Source organism: Papilio polytes, unplaced genomic scaffold, assembly GCF_000836215.1.
Source record: "Papilio polytes unplaced genomic scaffold, Ppol_1.0 DF823868.1, whole genome shotgun sequence".
NCBI classification, from domain to species: Eukaryota; Metazoa; Arthropoda; class Insecta; order Lepidoptera; family Papilionidae; genus Papilio; species Papilio polytes.
In genome coordinates this window covers 1,963,203-1,988,515 of record NW_013525336.1, presented here as the reverse complement: position 1 = coordinate 1,988,515, position 25,313 = coordinate 1,963,203, and the positions used below count along the sequence as shown (strand labels likewise).

General features: G+C 33.3%; 1 protein-coding gene across 1 annotated transcript in view; it reads left to right on the top strand.

Annotated features, from left to right (window-relative positions):
- The window catches only part of LOC106103106 (RNA-binding protein fusilli), a 62,826-nt gene that overhangs the window by 26,572 nt on the left and 10,941 nt on the right, over nt 1–25,313 (top strand). Inside the window, exons 2-6 of the mRNA XM_013282772.1 lie at nt 2,305–2,397; nt 11,191–11,273; nt 19,088–19,269; nt 19,910–19,999; nt 20,767–20,821. Coding sequence (XP_013138226.1) covers nt 2,305–2,397; nt 11,191–11,273; nt 19,088–19,269; nt 19,910–19,999; nt 20,767–20,821 — 503 coding nt within the window. The remainder of the gene's footprint in view (nt 1–2,304; nt 2,398–11,190; nt 11,274–19,087; nt 19,270–19,909; nt 20,000–20,766; nt 20,822–25,313) is intronic.

Here is a 25,313-nt window from a genome sequence, read left to right as displayed (position 1 = left end):
TTTACGTTTTATTATATTAGTATAGAAGTATAGATAGATGAACTGTTCTGGTTCGATAAACAACAGTGGGTTTTTTTTTATTCTGTGATACAATTTTTGACAACTAACCGTGATACCGCGATACCACCATCTGGATAGCCAAATAAATCTGCAGCACTATACCTGCGTTCATTTTCGTCTCATTCGCTTTCGAATAACCTTAATGTGTTTAAAAAAACATAAATATTACCATTAAAACCTCATCATAAACGTTGTCGAATAAACCTCGAACGAAGTATACACGTCAAATTGACTTCGCAACCGTCGTTTTCCCGCCATTGTCACAGGTGACATTTGACCGGCGCATACGCAATGGAAGTCGCGACCTATTACGTTCCTAACCACTCTTAGTTTACATACAATGTGGAAAAATAAAGCCCGTCAAGACAAATGGAAAAAACTAGACGTAATTATATTTCTGTGTACAAGTGTTGTTTTTTTTTGTTAAGTTGTTTAAATCGATTTTATAATTAAATGGCTATTAATAACCGGTATTTTAATTTAATATGAAATATCATATTTAATAGCTTTGTACAACTATTTTTTTGTACTCTGAAATATTAAAACGGTATGTGGTTAAGATTTTTTTTATTGGGAAATAGCTAAGATCCAAAAGTAAGCTAAAGTTACCACTAGATTACTATTTTAAACTAGATTTCGCCCGTGACACCGTCAGGGGTAAAAAACAAACGCCAGTGGCCTATGTGTTCTACCATACTATCCTGTATGTCTATGAAAAAAAATATCGAGATCCGTTTAACAAACTAACAAACATCCATACATCTAAACTTTCACATTTACATTATAAGTAAGATAATAATAATTTAATGACATTTAAAAAATATACAAACGAGGCATAGTGAACAAAACTTTTTCACCGGTACTTTGTCTAGAAGGTACTTTATCAGTTATTAAGTTTAGTGCCCACCTCGTGTTCTTGTATTGTTATCATCATCACCAGCTCACTATACGTCCCTACCGAGGGGCTCGGAGCCTTTTTTTTCACGCTGGGAATATGCCTTTACGCATCCTGGGGCTCGGAACCTACCCTAAGTTAGGGTGACTAGGTAGTCAACCGCGCTGGCCAACTGCGGGTTGGTTGACTTACATACAATAAAACATTTTGCAAAATTATAAAAGCGCTCCATCTTTTGTTATAAAATAAAATATAAACAACTAAATACTATGCAATGATACCTGTTGGCAATTAATTTAAATACATTTAATTATATTGACATGTCATTTTTAGGTTATCATTAGTTATGTGAAAATGTGTTTCAAGTGTAGTAGCTATGAGTCTTCTAAATATTTTCTAAATCTCTTTGTTTTACACAATATATCATTACTTACTTTCAGTGTTCTTGTAGTTATGTGTTATTTTTAAAAGCAATATTGTAATTTTAGATGTATACCGCCATTCTAATTGTTTACAAAATGGCCGTCGCCTGATTGGCTTGGCACGCGAGTTGTTGTCGAGTTATAAACGCTTGTAACCCAATGGAAACATTTGCTTACTGGGATTCGACGAACGGGTCAAATAACAATGATTTATGTTCCTGGAACATAATATACCTACTGCATTGCGGTACAAACTTATGTAACAACTAACGATATTTTGTTTTTCATAATTATGAGCTACTAGCTTTCGCCCGCGACTCTATCCGCGTGTAATTTAAAAATATAAAATTGAGTAGCCTATGAGTTCTTCCAAGCTATGCTCTACATCTGTACCAAATTTCATCGAAATCCGTTCAGTCGTTTGGACTAAACTATACCAATCATCCATCCTTCCATCTAAACTTTCACATTTATAATATTAGTATGATAGAAAATTGCTTGAAAGGAATGCATTGCGTAGACCACAGTATTTCTATAAACAAGGTTTTTAGATCGTAAATGCTATATCTAAATTTGATATTGAAAAAAAAATCTATATTATTGGTAGGGTCCTTTAAGAAGCGAGCCTATTATTCCTTAAAGGCCGGCAACACATCTGTAGTTCCTCTAGTGTTGCGGATGTCAATGGGCGTCGTTGATCACCTCGGTGTTCTCGCCCCTCTTTTCCCTCCTTTTATTATAAAAATATTTTTTTCGTTCGAAGGTTTTGTTTAGAATATCATTTGATGTCCCTGACTTGTATAAGACAAAGATTATATCATAATTATTGATTTTTAAAAGTATTCTGCATAAGACAAGATGAATATAAGGATGTTAATAATAACAAGATAAATGCTGAATTTTTTAAAAAAATCTATTTGCTTCCAGGTTATAGGACAACGTGAATATGCAGTGCGACCAACAAGACGGCCGTCGGAAGAACTGCAGACAGGACAGCCTTTAGAAATAGTTGTGCAACAGGTTGGTACTTTCGACCGTTCTATTTGCGTTTACGAGTATATCTCAAATACTAACCTTTGTATACAAAAGTAAAGGCGGCAAATTGTTAACTAGCATTTCGCCCGGCTTAGCATGGTTCCAAAGCTGATACAAAAATATATTTATTTACGCCAGAAACCACTAAAATTATCAGTATTTATTATACACTAGCTGTTACTCGCGACTTCATCCGCGTGGAATTAAAATAGAAAAAATGGACTTTGTTATTAAGTGATGACGTAGCTTTAGTGGTAAAATAATTTTTAAAGTCGACCCAGTAGTTTTTGAGTTATTGCAATACATACAAAAAAAAATCTTTTTTCTTTATAATAATAAATGTAAACCTTCTCTTGAATCACTCTTTCTATTAAAAAAAACCGTAAAAGATTCCGTTGCGTAGTTTTAAAGATCTAAGCTTACATAGAGATAGACAGCGGGAGCGACAATACTCGTCATCAACTTGTCCTTATCCCTTATGGAGGGTCGGCACAGTATGTGCAGCTCTTCCATACATCTCTATCAGCCCTCATATCTGAATCCACTCCTTTCTTAAGCATATCCTCTGTCACACAATCCATCCAATCCAATATTTTCTTCGGTCTTCCTTTTCCTTTGTAACCATCCACATTCATTCTTAACACTTTCAGGTTTATGTCCCCATCGTCTCGTCTTAACATGTCCATACCACGCTGACCTTTTGGTTCTCAATTTCTCCACCACTGGCGCTACTTTCAAACTTCCTCTAATATACACATTCTTAACTTTATCCATTCCGGGAGCGACTGTACTATGTGGTGAATCGGCACTAGTATATTATCTTAAGTTATAAATATCGTTAGTTATTTAGTACGTATTCTTATATTTAAATGATTCTATAAAATGCATTCGTTCACCTCAACCTTGATTAAACCGAATCAAACTGTATATACTTTTCCTATTGACGTCTATAATAAGCTGTTTGTACAATCACGTGCCGCAACTTCGCATGACAGCCCTGACCTTTGAACACTGTATCGTGTAAACAGGGTTGTCAATACGCAGCTTTTATGTCAATACAAAGTCTAATTTTAGTGCCATTGATTTTGTATACGAAGAGGGTTTTTTATTACCCTACCACCATTTCAGAGCTTCCCTAATGAAAAAGAAAAAACGATCAGTGTATCGCTGAAACATGAATGTTTATACTATAAATATTCGTAACTTTTAATGAATAATACAGTTTTGTAAAATATAGATATTCAAACTCATTTGGCCTGTGAATAGTGCTGCTATCGCTTTTGGTTCTGAAAATGAAACAAGACAAAACCAGATATAACAGAACGTTTCTTTTAATTTCATTTGCTTACGAGACCGGAAACATTTAAATTTCTTCTTGATTAAAAAAGCTGGGAAGGGGAGGAGATGGACATTAGATGAAAGGAAGAAATACTTCCAATTGACGTGTCTTCTGATCATGGAAAACGCCGGTTGAGCTATAGCTGCAGCTAATACTGTGGACTCTAAAAAAAACTGTCGCACTGCAATTAAGTTATCAAAGCCAATTATAGCGCTGCTAAATTAAATATAGGCTTTTATTTATGCAAGCTAGGCTGTATATTGACGTATTACAATGAGGTATATAATTTTAAAACCGGAATGTTGAGGCGCAGGTCGTAAGTTCAAGTTTTAACTGGCGACCTCGTAGTGCGTTTACTTAAGGTAAGTTAAGGACGTACGTATACGGTAATCTAGTAGTTAACGCTTACTCTCCGTGATATTAAGTTTTTAAAGAGACGTAGGGTTGTCACTTTGTCATTTTTATTAAGATTATTTTGTGACTGTTTTTTCAACTTGTGAACTAAGTTGCCAAAGTCGGTTATCGGTTATCTTTGGGTATAAAGTTGTAAATAAAATTTTCATAATCATGAATTCGCTTTATCGAAACATATCTTTATTTTATAGTGAGGAGAATAAGTTTTGAATAATAATTGTTTTTGTTTATTCGTGTCGTTACTTAAGTCATTGAGTTCCATAAATAAGAACTCGTCCGAAATGCAAATCCTCTCGAGCCACTTTTTCGTCGTTTTCACTCTGCCCTTAATATCGTCAGACGTGTTTGTAACTGTATAAGACAGTAACGGGCACGTTGCCACTAGCATTTCGATTGACTTGAATACATTTTAATAATTTAAATCAAATGTATTTATTTGAATAATTATTTAGTATACATAGTCTGTAGTTTACATGGGACATTTGTTTTGTAGTGTGACCGTTTTTAATTAGAGTGAATTGTAAATTTAAAACAAAAACTCACATTCAAGATGAAAAAGTAACCTTAAACCGGCTACACACCTTTAGTTTTCACTGTAATTTGTAAACTGAAAAGTTGTATTGTGTAGTTATAACGTTGTGTTCGTAAGGCACATTAAAAATCAGTTAAATCGTGCAATTTTCTCTACAGACACCTAAACACATTCAGTTTTACGACTTCAGAATATTTTTAAAACTGAAGATGTGTTGCAATCTTTATAACTAGACTGTAAAGTCCCGATTTATATCTATACTATTATAATAAAGCGTAAGCACACACTTCTTTGCTACCTAAGATGTCAGCAATTACAGCATATTTTTGAATAATTCTTTTTTTTAATAAAAGCACTACACTTACCACACGCTTTAGGCTATATATTTTCACGTCATTAAACTTAGGTTAAAAATCCTAATGTGGGAAAGAGATCATAAGTTGCTGCCAACATCAAGGAAGCAAGGTTGCCATGGTTTGTCATCATGTCATGTCATTTTGACATTAGCAATTAATAATTTGACACATATAAACAGTAAAATATTTTTTAATGATTTTATGCGGATGGAGTCGCACGGGGAGAGCTAGTCTATAATATTTATCTACTGTAATTAATTAAACGTCAGAGTAGAACGTTAATTAGCAAATTATTAACCCACACTGTAAGGATATCTCGAATATTCACAATATATATACGCGCCTTTTTTGTAAAAATAAAACAAATGAATAGGGAAAGAAAATTCTTAAAGTGGGTAATTCTTTTGTTTCAAAATTAATTACCAATTGATTACCATACAAAGGTTAATGTCTACATAAATCTCTTATGACATAACTTGCGATAGCTGCAACTTTGATGGGGCTTGGAGAAATTATGTATTTACACAGCCTTACAAATAAACGCGGTATAAAGTTAAACTTAGGAATAAACTGAGTATAAGCATAAGTAAACCTGAGTGTAAGGATAGTACAAATTTTGGAAAAAAATATACTCAATTTATTGCTAAGTTTAACTATATACCACGTTTATTTGTAAGAATGACAGGGTTTTAGTTTTACTGTCGCTCTGGACGTGATATCTAATACCTTTGGTGACTATGTCCGGTTACTGTGTACCTATCCTAAAATTCTGTATATATGTAACCTATACTAATATTATAAAGAGAAAAGATTTGTATTTTAGTTCGTATTATAATTTAGTCCCTTTTCCTTCCCGTTCTTATTCTCTCATTAGAATAGATTTGACGGTCCACCGACTCCTCCAGGAGATGCATAAGAAGGGGAAATGTTTTCTTTATGTGTGTCTGTCCTCCGTCGATTAAGAGTAGGCAACGCATTCACCATTGCGAATGTTTATGGGCAGTAGTCGCTTCGCCATTTTGGTGGATTCAGTTGGACGCTTGGTCATTTACCACCTTATGATATAAAAAAACTCAGAAACTACTGAACCGATTTAAAATCTTACACCATTAAATCTACGTCATCAGTGAGTAACATAACTAGGCTGTTTTTATTGTTTGTTTTTTTTTTTAATTTCACGCGGATAAAGTCGCGACTAACGGCTGGTTCTTATTTAAGCAAATGTAAGAAAATTACGTAAGATAAATTTCCATAGAAAATTAACATGCAAACTTTACACTTGTACAAAAAGATTATTTATGCATGTACTTGCGCACATCCTTGGCTTAGTCAAATTACATTCATAATTAATATTTCATTACAATAATTCAGAGATTATTCCGTCAAAGGTCGTATGTAAGGTCAAAAGGAAGTTTGCCAGACTTATAGAAGTGTTTTTAGAAAGCGTACGTTTTTGTTTGTATTTATTACAATTGCTTAAGAATATTTTAATAGCATAAGCATAATAATCACTTACCTACTTACTTAAATTATTTTACTAAATGTTTATTTCAATATTAGCTTTCGCCCGCGACTCCCTCCGCGTAGAAATAAAAAAAAAAACAAAAGTAACTAGCTCATGTGTTCTTCTAGACTATCCTCTACACATATGCCTAATTTCATCGAGATCCGTTTAGCAGTTTATTCTACAAACTCTAACAAACATCCATCCATCTAAACTTTCGCATTTATAATATTAAATAGTGTGATTATTTCTGTGATATATCTATACTAATATAATAAAGCGTAAACACACACTTCTTTGTCGCCTAAGATGTCAGCAATTATAGTATATTTTTGAATAACTCTTTTTAATAAAAGGCCCTACGCTTACCTTAAATTAAATTTTTATTATTTTATGCGGATGAAGTCGCATGGGAACAGCTAGTTTCATTTATAATGTCCAAAACTTGTTATTGAAGCGTAATTATGAAGTTGTACGTGCGGAATAATAGATTCAATCCTAATTGGGAAGGTAATTTAATGCCCCAACTTTACCCATTTTCAAATGAAATCATCCAGCGCGAGGTGGATCGTTGCTTCGTATAACAACATAAAAGCGACACGCTTCTTGAGTGCTATGTTTTTGCAATACAACCCGAGTTTTTGTGAAAATTTTACACAGTTTTTGTATCATAACCATTTGAAGATCCTGTTTTATTCGTTTTTCATTAACATTTAATTTAATCTGTCTTTTATTTTATATAAAACTTTATTTATAACTTTTAATACAAAAAATATATTAACACTTGCGTATCCGGCAAGCTGAATAAACTGCAAACGGCGGCTGTAGACTACGGGCATTAAAAAACATACCTATTGATTTTATTATAATAATTGAAGAGATGTCGTCCGCAAACTTCGTTTGCGCGCGAAAAAAAACGTCACATATCACATTCCCGCATGCATCTACCTTCTACCAGCTCTCTTTCAGTCAAAGTCCCGACCAAATCTGTCCACGCGTTCCAGAGATAGCGTCCGGTCGCCATTTTGACAGCGCGGAATTAAAAAAAATAGCCTATGTCAGTTACCTATTGTGAAAATCAGGTCGAAATCGGTCTAGCTGTTTAGGAGATACATAAAGTAAATCTATAGACAACTCAATTATATTGGACTCTTTTGATTGTAAAATAGACAATAGTTGAGATTATAATTCTTTCAAACATCCAAATTCGTGTAACCGTTCTGTATTATTCATCTATCTTAACTTTCGTATTTATATTTGTAAGATTAGTAAAGAAATGTAATGCCGCTAGACATTGGCTTAAGCTCCAACGGTGTCTACAGGTGCTTTAGACATCTAAGAATGTCTCAACAAACGCCGAGTGAACGGTGCGCCGTGTGCCGGAACCGGGAACCTGTTCTTAACTGTATCCCGGATGCTGTTGCTTGCGTAACCGACTGTACGACGATGGGTTCGACGGCCGACTGTGAAGCGAATACATGGGAGAAATGGCGCTCGGATTTTTGTTTTTTTTTTCGCGCAGGCAAAGACAACGGGAATATACAGCCAGTTACAATTATATTTCGCTTTGGATATAGATGTTTTGTAAAAGGCTATAAAATTATTGTTTTACTTATCAATGTAACGTATAGTTTTTTTTTAAATTTTGATGAGTGTTTAGTTAGTTTTACACATTATTGGTTGAAATTTTTTTGGCTATGAAGTAACGGACTAAGCAAAGAAGAGATATAATGGTTACAATCACACATGTGAATGTCATAATTAGAATGCGCAAGCTGGGCAAGTCCTGTCTTTTAATAGTCATAGATTACAAGTGATACTTTTTACAGACATCTATCGACAATTTTGTGACCATAAAAGTAAAAGTATTATATGAATATTAAATTGTATTGTAAAGACGTACTAAAACTAGGAGAGATCGAAAAGGTTACGGTCAACGAATTACGCAACAGATTGAACACATTTGTCTACATAAAATTACTCCGATTTTATCTGTTAAAATATAGATCGCGGTAAAAAAACACAATCTAATTTCTCGTACATTAAGCAAGCGTACAATTCGCCGAAAAAGTAATAAAACGAGGTAAAAGTAATTTTGTAATGTCAAAAATAATTTGTACACGTTGCTGCTTTTATCAGGGTTTCGTGATTGAAAGTGACAGATATAAATTGTTTTACACTCAGAGTGATCATTGAGAAAGAATATTAATGACGTTAGTTGATAGCGCATTGTTAGTTGTGAGTGCATGTACACAATCTATTTACCCGTTCAAACTACAATATTTTTATTTACTGTGTTTTCACTACTATTTGAGTAGTATAGTTAGACTGGGTTATGTGAGCCGGTGGGTATAAGCCAAACTAGCGCTCTCCTTTCAATATCTCAAAATCCTTTTGGTTCTAAAGCTGTTTTGTCATTTATGTCATTTTTACGTCTATGTATGTTTAACATATTTTATGAAAAATAACTGCGAAGCAGCGTCTCTGTCATCGGGCCACACTTCCTGGTTTGACTATATGTCTAATTAAAAGCAATACATTTTTATCTTCTATATATTATATATTACAAGCTTTCGCCCGCGATTCCTTCTGCGTGGATTTAAAAAAAAAAAAAAACAAAAGTGAGTAGCCTATGTGTTCTTCCAGACTATTCTCTACATCTATACCAAATTTAATCGAAATTCGTTAAGTCGTTTAGGCTATAAACTCTAACAAACATCCATCCATCCATCTAAACTTTCATATTTATAATATTAGTATGATTAGTATGATAATAGGATAGGTAATCGGTTGAACCCATCGGTCGATAGATCGGTGCGTCGATTCACAAAACGGGAAACACCCGTAATTTTCAAAGGTAATATTGCTTTTTGTTACAAAAATAAAAAAACTAAAACGTATTTTTATCTATACGTATTATAATATATGTGAAAGTTTTGATGGATGGATGTTTGTTAGAGTTTGTAGCCTAAATTACTAGATCGATTTCGACGAAATTTGGCATAGATGTAGAGGGTAGCCTGGAAGAACACATAAGCTACTTGCTTTTGTTTTATTTTAATATCATGCAGACGGAGTCGCAGGCGAAAGCTAGTGTTGTCATAAAGTATGCCATATTTGTTGTTTTTAACTAAACTAACTTTAAATAACATCTAAGAGTAAACACCTTCTTCTATCTTCGCCTTTTCGCAGTTACTTGGGGTCGGCCTTCCTTGTCCTAAGTCTCCAGACAGCACGAATCTTAGAGGCTTGTTCTAAGAATAAACGACGTTTCAAAATAATTGACGATCTCACGAAAAAAAAGCACAAAGTGTAGTTTGCACTGGTACAGGGTCCCTGCAAACGTATTCACAACAAAAAATCTACTTGCATTTAATATCTCAAAAAAGCACGTAATAGACCAACTAATAACATCTTAAGATTCAAATTGATTTATTACGTACGTACATGTCAGTAAAAAACGAAACAAATCAACAAAAGTCACAAAAAACAAAGAATCAGTTACTATGTACTATTTAAAACTACACGTTTAAAAGTAAAAAAGCAAGTAAAGATCAATTTAAACTGAAAGTGTGTAGCTGGTCTTATGTTATACGTAAATGCATGCGTTTTTCTATCTACTTGAAGTTAGCAACGAACTACGCAGTGATTGACGCTAGAAACTGATGACATATTCCTTTCTCTTTCGCACCTCTAGCTTTTGTATGTGTTTGTTTCGCTTACTTGTAATTCGAGGGCTAAATTCTGTCATCGAATTTTGTGACGTATGTTGCAATATAAAGGTCATTGCGGCTGTTTACATTACCTCTATCAAATAATTCACATCGCAAGTCGTTTTGTTTTTGACAGAAGGTCGGAAACGATTGTTATTTTTGCCCTTGGTTTCAAGTAATTTTATTACATTACGTATAATAATATTGTCTTTTTGACTTCATTTGTAATGTTTTTTGGTTCAACATTACAAACTTTTATACGACATTTCGTAAACTGTAAGAAAACTACAAAACTTACGTCTTACTGGTTCTACGTGTGAAAGTTTGGATGGATAGATGCATTTTTGGTAGAGTTTGGAGCCTGAACGGCTGAACAGATGTCGGTGATAGACATAGACGTAGAAGATAGTTTGGAAGAGCACATAGGCTACTTTTGTTTTTTAATTTCCTGCGGACAGTATCGCAGGTGAAAACTAGTGTAACAACATAAAGCTATATTTATATTATTTCTTCGACTATACGATTTCTCTAAATTATTCAACTAACTAGATGTTGCTCGCGATTTTGTGCGCGTGAAATAAAAAGTAAGATAAAAAGTCACCTATGTTACTCACTGATAACGTAGCTTTTTAATGGTGAAAGATTTTTTGAAATCGGCCTAGTAGTTTTTGAGTTACAAATGAAGTCTTTTCTCTGTTTATATTAGTACAGATTACTATTGTAGCATGGTATGGTCATGTTATGAGGAGGGATGAATCGCATCAAGGAGAACGTTAGGATGACGTTTTGGAGAACAAAAAAACTGCCGCGCCGACTCCACGGGACTGGGATAAGGAAGATGATGAATTAATTTATAGCAACTGTAAACTTTTTAATTTAAATGTAACTCCCAATTAATAATGTTTGTTTCTTTGTTTCAGTTCGATGAATTCATTCGATCATTACAAGTTGATCCACACTCGCCATTATTCAGGCTAGTTACGGACGGACAACCTCCTCTCAGGTGCGTAATAATTTGTAAAGTATTCGTAAAAGGATGGGCAGGGTAAATAAGTACAGGGAATAAGATAAGTAAAATGAAATAACATTTTCCAGTTTAAGGTTTATGATAAGTGTCTTCTGTACCCCGACATCTCAAGTTCGATAATTTTAAATGTCTCAAGTCGAAGAATGATTCTTTTCTCTTGCATTCTAAGTCCAATAACCACATACCGGCCCGTAACACATATACTATAACACACATAAAAAAGTAATTAAAATAAACATACCGATGAATTGACTACCTCCTTCTTTTGGGAAGTCGGTGAATTAAATAAATAAATAAAAACCTCTTTATTGCCATCCGAGAATACACACAGAGTTGTACAAAATAAAAAATATACATGAAAAAATTGTAACAGATGGCAAAAGGGGGACGCTCAGCTTAACCGATACTGGTTGAGATCCAGTGTCGAGCTGGTTTTCAGCCACCCCCACTTCCCAATATGTAAAAGGGAGCGTAGATAGTCGGAGGTCGCTGTACACTAGTAATAAAATAAGCTTAATAATTAAGCGTTCTAAGCTTGATTATTATAATAAGTGCCATCTTGTGTATTTTATGACAATACGAAAGCATGTGTACGGCTGTACTGCCCAAAGAGATTCAATAAATCTTTAGAGGAGACAGTTGACACTTCACTTGAAACATTTTTCACATAATCTCACCAACGTTATCTATTAGCCACAAAATCACATGTTAATATAATTAACGAGCTTACGCCCGCGACACCGTCCGCGTGGAATTAAAAAAAATTGAGTAGCCTATGTACTCTTTCAGACTATCCTCTACATCTATGCCAAATTACAGCGAAATCCGTTCAGCCGTTTAAACTACAAACTCTAACATTCATCCATCTATACTTTCGCATTCGTAATATTAGTATGAAGTATGATTGTGTTTAATCCAAATGCTTAAATTCTTAAATAGGTGTTATTAAACAATATCTCAATGTTTTTTTTTATTCTGTAATTCTATTTAGTTTTTTATAACAAAGGACGGAGCTTGTAAATTTGTTAAATGTTTTGTAAGGACACGAGGTAATAAATAAACAACTGATATTACCTGTCACAGAAAGTACCACTAAAAAATTTTTGTTCACTTTGCCTTGTCTATATTTTTAAATGTCTTTGGTTAGGCCATATAAAAGTGAACGCATATAACGGGTGTGGTAACGTTACGTATGCTGTCCACACAAGTAACACACTAAAGGCCGGCATTTCCACTAAACGATGTATAAACATTGGTGTCCGTTGTATCAATAAATTCCATACCTTTAAACAGTGTAAATTATAAGACTAGCTTTTGACAGCGACTTTTCGCGCGAAATAACAAAGCAGCTACATATAATAGCCTATATTCCTAATTTATAGTGTAATTTACTAAAAATTGTCCTGTAGTTTTTGACTATTTCGTTAAATTCATGTATTTCCTCCTTATAAGATCAGTATTAGAAATATAAAAATAGATAGAAATGTAAGTAGAGTTTAAAAGTTTATTTTAGAGCAGGCTTATAACTTTTTCGTTACGATATTTAGAAACATACTTCTCTTGATTAATTTGTAATTATCTTTTAGTTGGTACAACTGTTATTGTAATTGTTAATCTCTTGTTTTTCAATAAAATTATTTCTATTTCTATTAATAAAATCATCGTCATAGATTAATGGCTCTGAGAAATTTATGTGATTTGTGAACGTTTTGAAAGCCATAGAGTAAACGCACACATTTGACTAATCTATGGCCAACTGTTGTGCGATTGTCGATTGTTTCGCAGTACTAAAAGTTGAGTAGTGTATCTCGATAAAAGCTCATAGAAACCAAAGCGAGACGAAACAGTTGTGTGATAATGTAGTCGAAAATCTGTGCGCGTTTTTAGGAGCGAATTAATGACGCAAGAATGATTTTGGTGGAGTTATAAGCATCACCATAAAAGGATACGTAACACCTTGAAAGTATTCCTCGAAGGGGTCCAGTTCTTAAGTAAGATTTTGTGTCTAAAATATATCAAGAATATTATGTTTTTTAAGTTTTGCGTGACATAAAAAATCTTTATTATTTATGACTAGATGTAAAAAGCCACGTAACATGTATTTTCTATTAAGTATACTTATATAGAGAATTTTATTATAACAAAATTAATGTTATGTAATATTGAAAACATTGTTTATTACAATCATTATATTTTTACAGATTACTGAGTGAAATATTACATTATTTGTAACAGCATTTTAATGTCGCGTGCAAAAAAAAACATTTATTTTATTTATAGTTGAGGAAGGTTTAAGATTGTTGGTGGTTCGGAAGTTTAAGCGCTTCTAGTCAATAGATTTTGGGTTCGAATCCCGCAGTACTATTGTGATTTTCGGTTTTCGAATTACATCATCATACTAGTTAATGTTATAAATGTGAAAGTTTAGATGGATGGATGTTTGTTAGAGTTTGTTGCCTAAACTGCTGAACGGATTTCGATGAATCTTGTTATAGATGTACAGGAATATGAAAGAACACATAGGCTAATGTTTTTTTATTTAATTCCACACGGACTGAGTTGCAGGCAAAAGCTAGTATGTACATAATTTATCCGACGTTCTTGAAGGAACACTGAGATGCAACCTGCACATATCGGCGAAGAAATTCAAAGATATGTGTGAAGTCAACCCGCGGTGGGGCAGCGTGGTTGACTATGGCTTAGTCATCAACATAGAGTAGGCATAGCCTCTTAGCGGGGACTAACATTGAGTTGATGATGGGTTAGGTTGCATATGCATATCTTGCGACATCCGGTATTATAGTAATGCCACGTAGTTTTAAAATAGATCTTTTTTAATACAAATTTTTCTATTCAATATAATATGAATAGATACGGCATAATCTAAAGTGGTATTTACATAACAAGAGGTTTGCTTGCGTCTTGTCATTGCATCTATGACGTTTACCCATTGTTAACAATCAACGGATGCAAGTTCATATGTGTTGACTAAAAATAGTTCTTTTATGGCCGGTTTTCGAACAATTTTTAACCATTCTCTAGTGCTAATAGTTCGATTTTGAGTTTAACTCCGTCGAAACTTACGTTACCTAACACTGATAGTAAGTAGGTAACGATAAAATAATGGGAACTTCAGAAACCCAGCATTAATATTTAATCTGAAGTTCGGGAATTTAAATTTAGATATGTAGGTTTAAACCGCCTACATATCCAGTTTTAACTGTACAGTTAAAAGATACTTGAGCAGCAATAAAGTCTTAGAACTGTACAGTTTGACTGACAGTTAAGATTTTGCCTACGCAAAGTCCTAACTTAACAGTTCGATTACTTAAGATTGGAGTTCTGTAAAAGGCTTAGTTAAATCTTTTTCGTACGCAAGTTTTATATTCAATAGTTTTTTTAATAATTGGATTAGATAAATTTATGTTCCGTTTGATCGAATTAATTTAATGTTGCCGTTTTTTTTAATTCAAAGACTGATCCTGTATTAAATTGGATTCCAGTGTTTTAAATATACTAAATTTTGAATTGCTATTAATATGTTAAATAAGTAACGGTTTGGTGCAAAAAGGAGTCCAATATTTATTATTTTTTATGTATTTATGCTTGGAGCTTAACCGTAGATTCAAATGCCTCTCTTTCTTTCTCATTAAAAGTAGAGATTGCAATGTTTTTTGTAAATTTTTGGCAATAGACACTACAGTTATACTGATTCAAAGATTTTCATTTCACTTATTTTAGTCCTTTTCCCTTTCCGTCCTTTTTTTAGAGCAAAAGATGGGAAGGAAAAGTGAATTTGACGGTGGAAGAGACACATAGAAAAGGAGAAATATGTGCGTCACCTCTTCCTTTGATAAAGGGTAGGCAACGCATCCGCTATTGCTATTTACGGCGGATTCAGGTAACCGCTTGCTCGTTTGGTACTTTATAATATAAAAAACCTTTGATTCGTACATTTATAAAAATCTTTAATGATTTAATAAAAATAATGACGAGGAAAAAGGAAATGTATATATTTAATGAGGTAATAACAGCTAATTAACTTAAATACTAGTTTTTTAAAGATAAATTTGATGATATCTCTAAGCGAGAAACTAATTTAGGAATAATAATCATTTAGCAGCGAATAGAAAGGTCATAAGAAAAACCAACTTATTCTAATTTCTTAGAATGTATTAGAAAGTTCCTCTTATTACTAAGGGAATGTTTTAGTAACACTAAACTGATTCTGAGTTCAACAAGGATTTATTAAATATATTCAATGTGTTAAAATAATAATACTAATCATACTTCATACTTCATACTAATATTATAAATATGAAAGTTTAGATGGATGGATGGATGTTTGTTAGAGTTTGTAGCCTAAACTGCTGAACGGATTTCAATGAAATTTGGCATAGATGTAATGGATAGTCTGGAAGAACACATAGGCTACTTACTTTTTTTTTAATACCACGCGGACGGAGTCGCGGGCAAAAGCTAGTTAATAATAAAATAAAAAATTACTTTATCCGTTAAAATTTAAATTGATCGATTTTCGAAAGCTTCGAATTTTTATGACTCCAAAAGGTTTATTAGTTTTAATAGTAAAAATCTGCGCACAAACGATAGGGACGTAAGACAGACGTGTCAGGATTGAATGTGGATGGCTACAAAGGTAGAGGAAGACCGAAGAAAGTATGAATGGAGTGCGTGAAAGAGGATATTCTTAAGAAAGGAGTAGATTCAGATATGACGGCTGATGAGATGTATGGAAGAGCATTACATACTGTGCCGACCCTCCATAGGGATAAGGGCAAGTGGATGATGAAGCGCATACGCTCACCATTAACTAAACTACTGCACAACTGTTTAGTCTCATTTTAATTCCTCTGAGCTTATATGGAGGTACACTACTCGATTTTTAGTTGTGTAACTAAGCAGACACAACAGTTATGCGATAGTTTCGTCAAAGGTGTGCGCTTTATTATATTGCGAGTAGTATAGACATCGTTAATACAACGTAAATGCATAAAAATTTTAAAAATAAAGTGACCGACATTTATCAGATCGTGACTCGACAATCACATTAGAACATTCTCGACGCACGTCACTGCCTCATTTAATATAGCATTGAATTATTTAATATGGCGTAAATCGTGACTTTCTCTATCATCGTGAACACGGATAATTTTATCTTCCAAATAGTATTACTTAATTTTAAACAAGGATGAGTTAAATTTATAAGAAAAATATCCATTAATATTACTCGTACATTTACATCATTCTATTGTCAGTCATATATATTTTGACCGACTTCCAAAAATAAGGAGGTACTCAATTCGTCTGTATGTTTTTTTTATAACATAAGGTGGCAAACAAGCAAGCGGCCATCTGAATCCGCCAAAATAGCGAAGCGACCGCTACCCATAGACATCCGCAATTGCAGATGCGTTGCCTACCCTTATCCGACAGAGGAGACACACATAAAGAGGATATTTCCCCTTCCTATACATATCCTCTACCGTCAAATCCACTTCCCGTTCCCATCCTCTCCTTTATAAGAAAAGGGTGGTAAAGAGAAAGGGACTTAAATTAGGCCTTTAACTTAGATTGATAATCAAAATTTTGTTTCTATTTTTAACAAATAAAAGCTTTAAAATAACATTTTTTTTAATGTTTTTGTGTAAAAAGTGTTGTTTACTTTTTTCGAAACACAATGATCTTATATCATATATCTTGTTCATTAATTTACTAATATAATAAATGTATATATGTATGTATATATGGATGTTTGTTAGAGTTTTTAGCTTAAACTTTTGAACGGATCTTGAAGTTTGGTATAGATGTAGAGGAACAAATAGAGGCGTTTTATTATTTAATTTCATGAGAACGGTGTCGCGGGCGAAGGCTACTTTTAATAATTAGTAGAAGATATTTTGAAAGATTTAATTCTTGTATTATTTTGTTTGAATTCATAAACAACCACGATTGATTTAGCTCACGAATAATTAGACAGTTTAAATGCGTCTTCCTTTTAAAACTTTTTTTTATAACACAAACGCTATTGTATTGTTGATATCCGGTGAATATTAAACTTAGACATTTCCTAAGCGATGTGGCAAAGGTCACTGCAGTTAGGGTGACGGTTTTTTAATTGTACAGGTAACTGTCGACCAAAATTTAAACAAAATTATAAACTCGAAGACGGAAGTTAATTGGTTATTTTGTTCATTTATATATACGAGTGGTTTTTATGATGAAAATATATACAAATTGGTCAAATAAGTTGTATCTCAAAAGATTTATTTTATGAAAATTTAATATCCTTAAGAGGGTTAATGACAAAATGAAAATTATTATAATTTATTATTTCAATAATATGAAAGTGTTTTGGAAATGTTCCTTAAATTTAAAAACATAGTCACCCTACACCTAACAGACTACAATACAATGTTTAACAATCAATGTTAACTTGGGTTATTTTGGAAGGATTTAAGTTATACATAGATGCTACTTTTTACTACATGATAAGGATAGAAGAAGAGAAGAACTAACTTCTATAATAATTAGATAGTCACTAATGATTTTGACTGAGTATAATATTTTTACGGTAGCTAATTTTCCAATAGCAAAAGATTAACCCGGGATGTCAGGAATTGAAATATAATTTTGATTCAAAAATTAAAATCAACGCCATCTAGTGAAATAAAAATAACTAAATTTTACGCAAGCATAGCTGTATTCTTGTACACTTTATATTTGAAAGGAGAATTAATTATTCCTTAATTAAATTTTTTGCTTTATGTTGTGATATATATTGTTCGATAAAAAGTGTAAATAAACTACATAAATTACATTTGCACATAACGAAGGTCGTCTCAGAAAAAAAACGATATAATTCAATATGCAGAAAAAATAAATGTATCTCCGTAATTTTAAACATAAGCAAGAGAAATAAAAAATCATGTATAACATTCAATATCAAAATCTTTATTCGCTGCAATATACATTACTTGCAATATTTCCCAACAAGCATACAATTTAAATTTGACATTTTATTGAACCCTGAAATGTTTTTACACTTGAAGCTTTATTTTTTTAAAACGTAACATATAAAAACTCTGTAACCTCAAAAATCCATGCATATAATTGTGAGTTATTATTAAAATAAAAAATATAACATTGAAAATATATTTATTTTACAAGTGTTTCGAGTCTTACATAAGCTACTTTAGTTAGTTTTTGTTATGAAAATAGAGATTAATGTGGACTCATTAAAATCAACAGAGCAGTAGATAGAACAGTACTTGCATTGTGAATGATCGCTTACTGTAAACAAGTACTGCTCTGTGTACGTCTTCATTAAAACAATGTCTTAGACAGACCAGTAGTATAGAGCAGTACTGCCACAGTATACATTGCTAGAGTACTATTTTCACACGAGGACAGAACAATGGTACTGTTCTCGTATGAATCTTACTAATACTCGTATTATAAATGCTAAAGTTTGCGATGCGAAAGATCTTGAAATTAAGCATGGACCTAAAGCGTAGTCTGGATGACTACATAGGCTACTCACTTATGTTTTTTTTAATTCCACGCCGAGGGAGTCGCGGGCGAAAGCTAGTATAAAAAAATTGAATGGTGCAGTCACCTTAATTGATTCTGTATCCTACTTGTCACTGTCTACGAAGTCGATCGCTTGAATGTCTGGAAACGAGCATTATTCTATCTACATTTAACTTAAGCAACACTTAATGTCTCTAAGTACAACAGTTAATTTATATAATGTTTTCATTTGTTTTCAGACAATGCCTTCATCCTGAAGCATGCAGTAAAGAGATCAATTTGCCGACATACTACGCGCGCTTCCATGATTTACGCAAGGAGTATGTGCGGGCGTACACGCTGCGGGCTGTGGCGCCGCGCACACAAGCACCCCCGCCCCCGCCGCCCGACCACCCCGCCACCCTGCAAGATATGCTCGAATGTATCCTTTTATATATTTACTATTGAAACACGTTAATAAAATCAAAAACAATTAATTTTAAACAACATTTTACAACTATACGTAAAATATTTTTTTAAATAGTTGGTATCTTAAGAAGCAAAAGGTTAGCGTGGTATGGACATGTTATGCGCCGAGAAGATGGGGACATAAACCTGAAAGTTTAAGAATGAATGTGGATGGTTACAAAGGTAGAGGAAGACCGAAGAAATTATGGTTGAATTGTGTGAAAGAGGATATGCTTAAGAAAGGAGTGGATTCAGATATGACGGCTGATAAACATGTATATACATACTGTGTACATAAGGGATAAGGGCAAGTTGATTATGATGATGAATTGGTATTTTAAGTTACTATTTATTGTTATTCAGGTTTATCTGTGTGATGGCCACACTAGGCAATACTTATCGTGGCCACTGAAAACCGCTTTATTTACTTTGTCATCCAAAACTTTGATTGCTCGGAATTTTGCATGACGTTACATAAAACCACAGAAATCTAGATGTCAATTGGACGTATAGATATTTGGGAGCGTTACAACTTAGCTAATCTGATCACAAAACCATAAAATTAGAATCTTATAATACTAGTGATTAATAATATTCCTAAACCTAGTAAATAGATTTAGGTATAACTCCCTACACTGGTGAAAATTTCTACGCCGGAGAAGCAACGGACATGGCCAGCGTGATACAAAGGATAATCTCTGATGGTAAGTTTTCTACACGTATATTTATACTAATATTATAAAGAGGAAAGATTTGTAAGTATGTATTGAAATAACTCAAAAACTACTGGGCCTATTTCAAAAATTTCAAAAAAGCTACGTTATCACTGAGTAACATAGGCTATGTTTTTATTAATTTCACGCGGACGGAATCGAAAGCAACAGATAGCATTTCATATTCTTAACACTAGTTCTGTTTATACGTATGCAGAAAGTTTTCCGATGGCTTCATGACATGAAATAATCTGATAGTATTGAGTAGACGAAGGGGACGCAGTCATGGGAAAACTTAATATGGATAATAGTTCATCAACATTAAAATCATCACTTGGATCGCTTATGGAAAATTTGGTAACTAAGATCCAAGTTCTACAGTTCAGGTCAACATTGGTCATTAATTGTTTGGCTTATTTTTTTAATAATAAGTTAGTAATGCCGAAGAGCTTCGACCAACACCTCAAGAAGCTGTCGCTAGACAGTTGGATTAAGGGCCCGATTCAAAAGGCGGTTATTTTAGAAACCGCACGAATAGTGAGGAGGTTCCTGTCTCTGCAGCCCTGACCACTGGTTGCTTGAGTCATCGGATTCCGCAGCCGGTGGTGCTCTATTTTTTGTATAATATATTTTATTATATTTTTATATTCTTGTAAAATGTATTATATAGAGAATAAGAAATAAAGATATATGGAGAACAAAAATATAGTTAGTAATGCTAAATAATTTATTCTAAAATGCTTACATTTTCTTTTCAGGCTTTCGGTTGGAACTCCCTGAAACAATCGACTTAATTTTAGAAACTGGAATTTGGTAAGTTTAAAACATATTTATTTTGTTAATTGCATCAATTGACTTATTTTAGAATGATTTCCTAAAACCAAGAACGAAATGTCGAAAGTGTACTTAAAATTAAGTTATGTTGGTCGAGCGCCTGCAGAAATCATAGCAGCAAACTTTATTTTGTACAAATTGTAACAAAGTAAGAACAGGAGTCGTAAAGTAAATTGTCGGTAGATAAGTAAGTAACGGCTTGGCTTTACAAATTCATAATGAGTTTCTATTCTCAAAATTATTTGAATATGCTAATTATTCAAGAAAAAACAACCTCAAACTTCTAACAAAACATACATATTTATTTTCATTTGCACATTAAGGATAGAAAAAAATCATTAACGAGCATTTGTATGAAAAAACTTCGTGCCTTATGCCACAGTTTGAAGCAATATTTTTTTGTGTGACATTAACAAAAACGGTCATGTAATACAACCCCATGCCACTTGATGCCTTCGATGACCTGACCGAAAGCGACCCCTACCATGATATCCCGTCGCGGAAATAACTCGAAGCTATCGACATAACATAAAAGGTTAAATTTATTTAATTTAATGCTTGAGAAATAAAGTTACGGCATAAACTAAATTAATTAACAAACATTTTAAGGTTATCTCGTGTAGTTTTTTGTGTAAGTTAACGAAAACTAATTGTAAAAAGCGTATATATTTCTTATTGTAGTAATTTTTATTGTTGTTTTGAATTTGTGTAGTGTGTTAATCTGTACTTTATTGTTTCCCAATTACTTTATCGTTCAAACAAATTAGGACTCGAGCTTTGATACCACTAATTAGTGAATGAATGCCAATACAGATATCTATAAATTATTTTGTTAGTAAAGACACTGTTTGTATTATTACGATATTGGAAGTCGAAATAATATTAAAATGGACATTGCTATTAAACGTATATAAATACCCTTTAAAACTCCTCTAAAGGCATTTAAAGAAAATTCAGTTTTTAGGGATAGAACACAATTTATTACGTGAAAACTAAATATGCGTCTCTACATTTAAAATTCAAGTGTCTTTCGGACAGTATGTACGGTCAGCAAGAAACCCACTGTTACAAGTTAAGAATTTGAAATTCCTACATTCTTTTATTTTTAACTAGCTTTCGCCCGCAATTCCGCGTATAATTAAAAAGCGAGTGAGTATCCTATGTGTTCTTAAAGACTACATGCCAAATTTCATCGAGATCCGTTCAGCAATTTAGGCTACAAACTCTAACAAACATCCATCTAAACTTTTGTATTTATAATATTAGTAAAATCAATTATTTCGAATATTGAAAAATAATAGATCGAACGTTTCATGGTAAAGGCGATTCGACTCAAGCGCAACTCAACATCAAGGAGTCACGCGCGCAGTGGTACAATCGCATTCTCAAGTCGTCCACCGCGTCGTTCGGACGTCTCGTGTGCCGCTAACTTGTAAACATAATCAACAGAATAACGCTTATCACGCATTTTATGTTTTGAAACGCTACTAGCTCGTTCTGCTAATAAAAATCGCTGTAAATCGATTGTGTACTCCCGAGACTGGCGAAGTGTTTGTTCTGTGATACTGTACGCTTTCGGGACTGGCGCTTTTATCGGTGGTCGACGGCAACTTAAGATAAGAAGGTGAGTTATTCTGATAGCTTTAGATAATTAGTTCGCCTTACGACCGATAATGACTGCCAATAACATTCCAGTGCCTACAAACTGATTTAGAAAATTTCCTATCACATTTTATAGACATCTTTAATAAATCTCTTGAGAACGTATTTGTGATCCGAGAATTTATCAGGGTTGATTTTAATTAAAAAAAAAACATTTGCAACGCGGATTATTCGCAACCGTCACCCTGCTCTGTCCCCACGTGGGAAAAGATGAGAATAAAAACTTTCATCAGTCCCACCTTTTACGACGAGGCGACGGTTGGAACTTATTCTATTTTATAACGGTTCCATCTTTTACCTTGTTGGTGATAGTGGGACTAAAAGGTGGGACGGGTGAAACATTTTATACTCACGTGGGAACAGAGCTGGGTGACGGTTAGGAATAATCCTGCAATGCAAGTATTCATATTACACGTTTCCAATGAAATGACATGCTGAATTTGCGTATTCACTTTCGCAATCGCAAAATCATCATTAAAAGTATTATAATTGCCTTGTATTGTAATTTGACGACACTTGCTCCTGTTACAATGTACCGACGACTCAAACAAAACTTCCAACGGAATTGTAACATTCAACAAACACTGGCTTCGTTTGCTGACTGTACCCGCACATGTGCGATACTCGTTAAATTCTGTTGGTGTCGACTGTGACACGTGTTGTCTCAGTTTTATGTACTAGGATGTAAGAGATGACAATGTTTTTTACAAATCAGTGTAGAGTTTTGCTAAACTCAAAGCGAAAGGCACGCACGATATACGATTTTGGAATTGGTTTTCATCGTGCATTTTTTGTTATGATTTTATAACATGTGTATAGACCTTGCTGTACTTAGATAAAATAATTACAGTGGGCTTCCACTGCTAGAATTAAATTTGGTTCATTTTTGTCATAGATAATGAAAAAAATGAAGTCGGCAATAGAAGCCCACTGTTAGATTCTTTCTTCTTCTTCGTCCGGTCAATATTTTTGTTTAATTTATAACATACTTAATAAATATCTATACTTCTATACTAATATAATAAAGCGTAAACAGCCAATACTTTGTGGCGTAAGATGTCAGCAATCACAGCATATTTTTGAATAATTATTTCTTCAATAAAAAGCCCTACACTTAAGGCACGCTTTAGGTTATATATTTTCACGCTATTAAACTTAAGGGGTAAATAAATTGTAAAAAACCTTCACGTGGGAATGGGTCCATAAACTAAAAGTTGCCGATGTTATGAAAGCAAGGATATTATGGTAACGGTAATTTTGAAATATGTAATTGAAATTTGACAAATGTAAACAATAAAATGTAATATTCATCTGAGCCTTTTGGTCATAACTTATTAACTAAACATTCTAACTGCTAAGTAATTAGGATACATGATATCACTGTTTACTTATTCTAAGTTATCACTTAAAATATTAACTAAGATGTATGTAACACTGATAAGAAGATATTCCCGACTAATTATTAATTAAGTTTTTTAAAGTTTTCCTTAAAAATATTGTATTTCTATTGACCTTTTTGCCCTTTTAAAGCCTTGTATAAAATAAGTGATGTCAAGTCGGTTAACAAAAAAAAAATATTATGAGATGTGAATGTAAAAAAAAACAATTACGATGTAATGTAAATCTAAACGGAAGACGTTGATATAACATTTAGTAAAAGCAATAACTTACATTTTGCATAAATATCTTTATTTTTATAATATAAGCGGCCACCTGAATCCATCGCTATGGAAAGCGACCGCTGCCCATAAACATTCACAATTGCAGATGCGTTGCCTACTCTTAATTAACGGGGGAAAAGAAGCACATAAACAGGACATTTGCCCTTCCTATGCGTCTCCACCGTCAAATCCACTTTTCCTTCCCATCCTTTTCTCTTAAGAAAAGGATGGAACGGGAAAGGGATTAAAATTAGGGTTCAGGCACCACACTCATCAGACGAAACGCGGAATTGCTTTCACTTCACGCCTGTTTTATGTGTGGCCGTGGTATTACACCGGGCGATCTATTATTTGTTGATTTAAAAACTAATTTTGTAGTGTATTCCATACTATCTATGTTCAAAATTTGATCCAATGATTCAGTCTTTTTAGAGTTATGCTAACAAACATCCATCCATTAAAACAATCATCAGCTATAAGTCTACAATGAGCTGGGAGCTATGTAAGAGGTGACTAGGCCACAGACCACGCTAACCCATTGCGGGTTGACTTCACACATATCTTTGAATTTCTTCACTGATATGTTCAGGTTGAAGTACGATGTTTCCTACGCTGTGTATTTGAATTAATACTGTTATTAAGATTGGTAACTGGTGTACACAGTAAAATATGATTTTATATTATTTTTTCTCATAATTTTCAATCTTTGTTAATAGTGAATCAACCAACAATAGAAATGTGATTCGCCCGATATGTTTTGGCTCCACCAGCCTTTGTAATCTAACGTTCTAACGTGCCGATTGTTTTAAAGTAATATCCATTTATAATGATCGTTTAGTTTTTATATTCATAAAGCTTATTTGGATAATAAAGAGCGGGAACTTGTATTGATGGGAACCGAGCGACGTAACACTGCATTGTTTTATCCCCCTGTTTTGATTCGTACCCGTCGCCATTTGCATTGTCTATGGTTGAATCAAATCATGGAATATTTAAAAAGAAAAAATGACAACCTCCTTGATTCAACAGCGTTCGAAATTTGAATTTGAAAGTCATCGTTATAGACTATTTTGTAATTTTTATTATTCAAATAGTTTATATAACTATGAATTATGATAACACTAGCTTTCGCCCGCGACTCCGTCCGC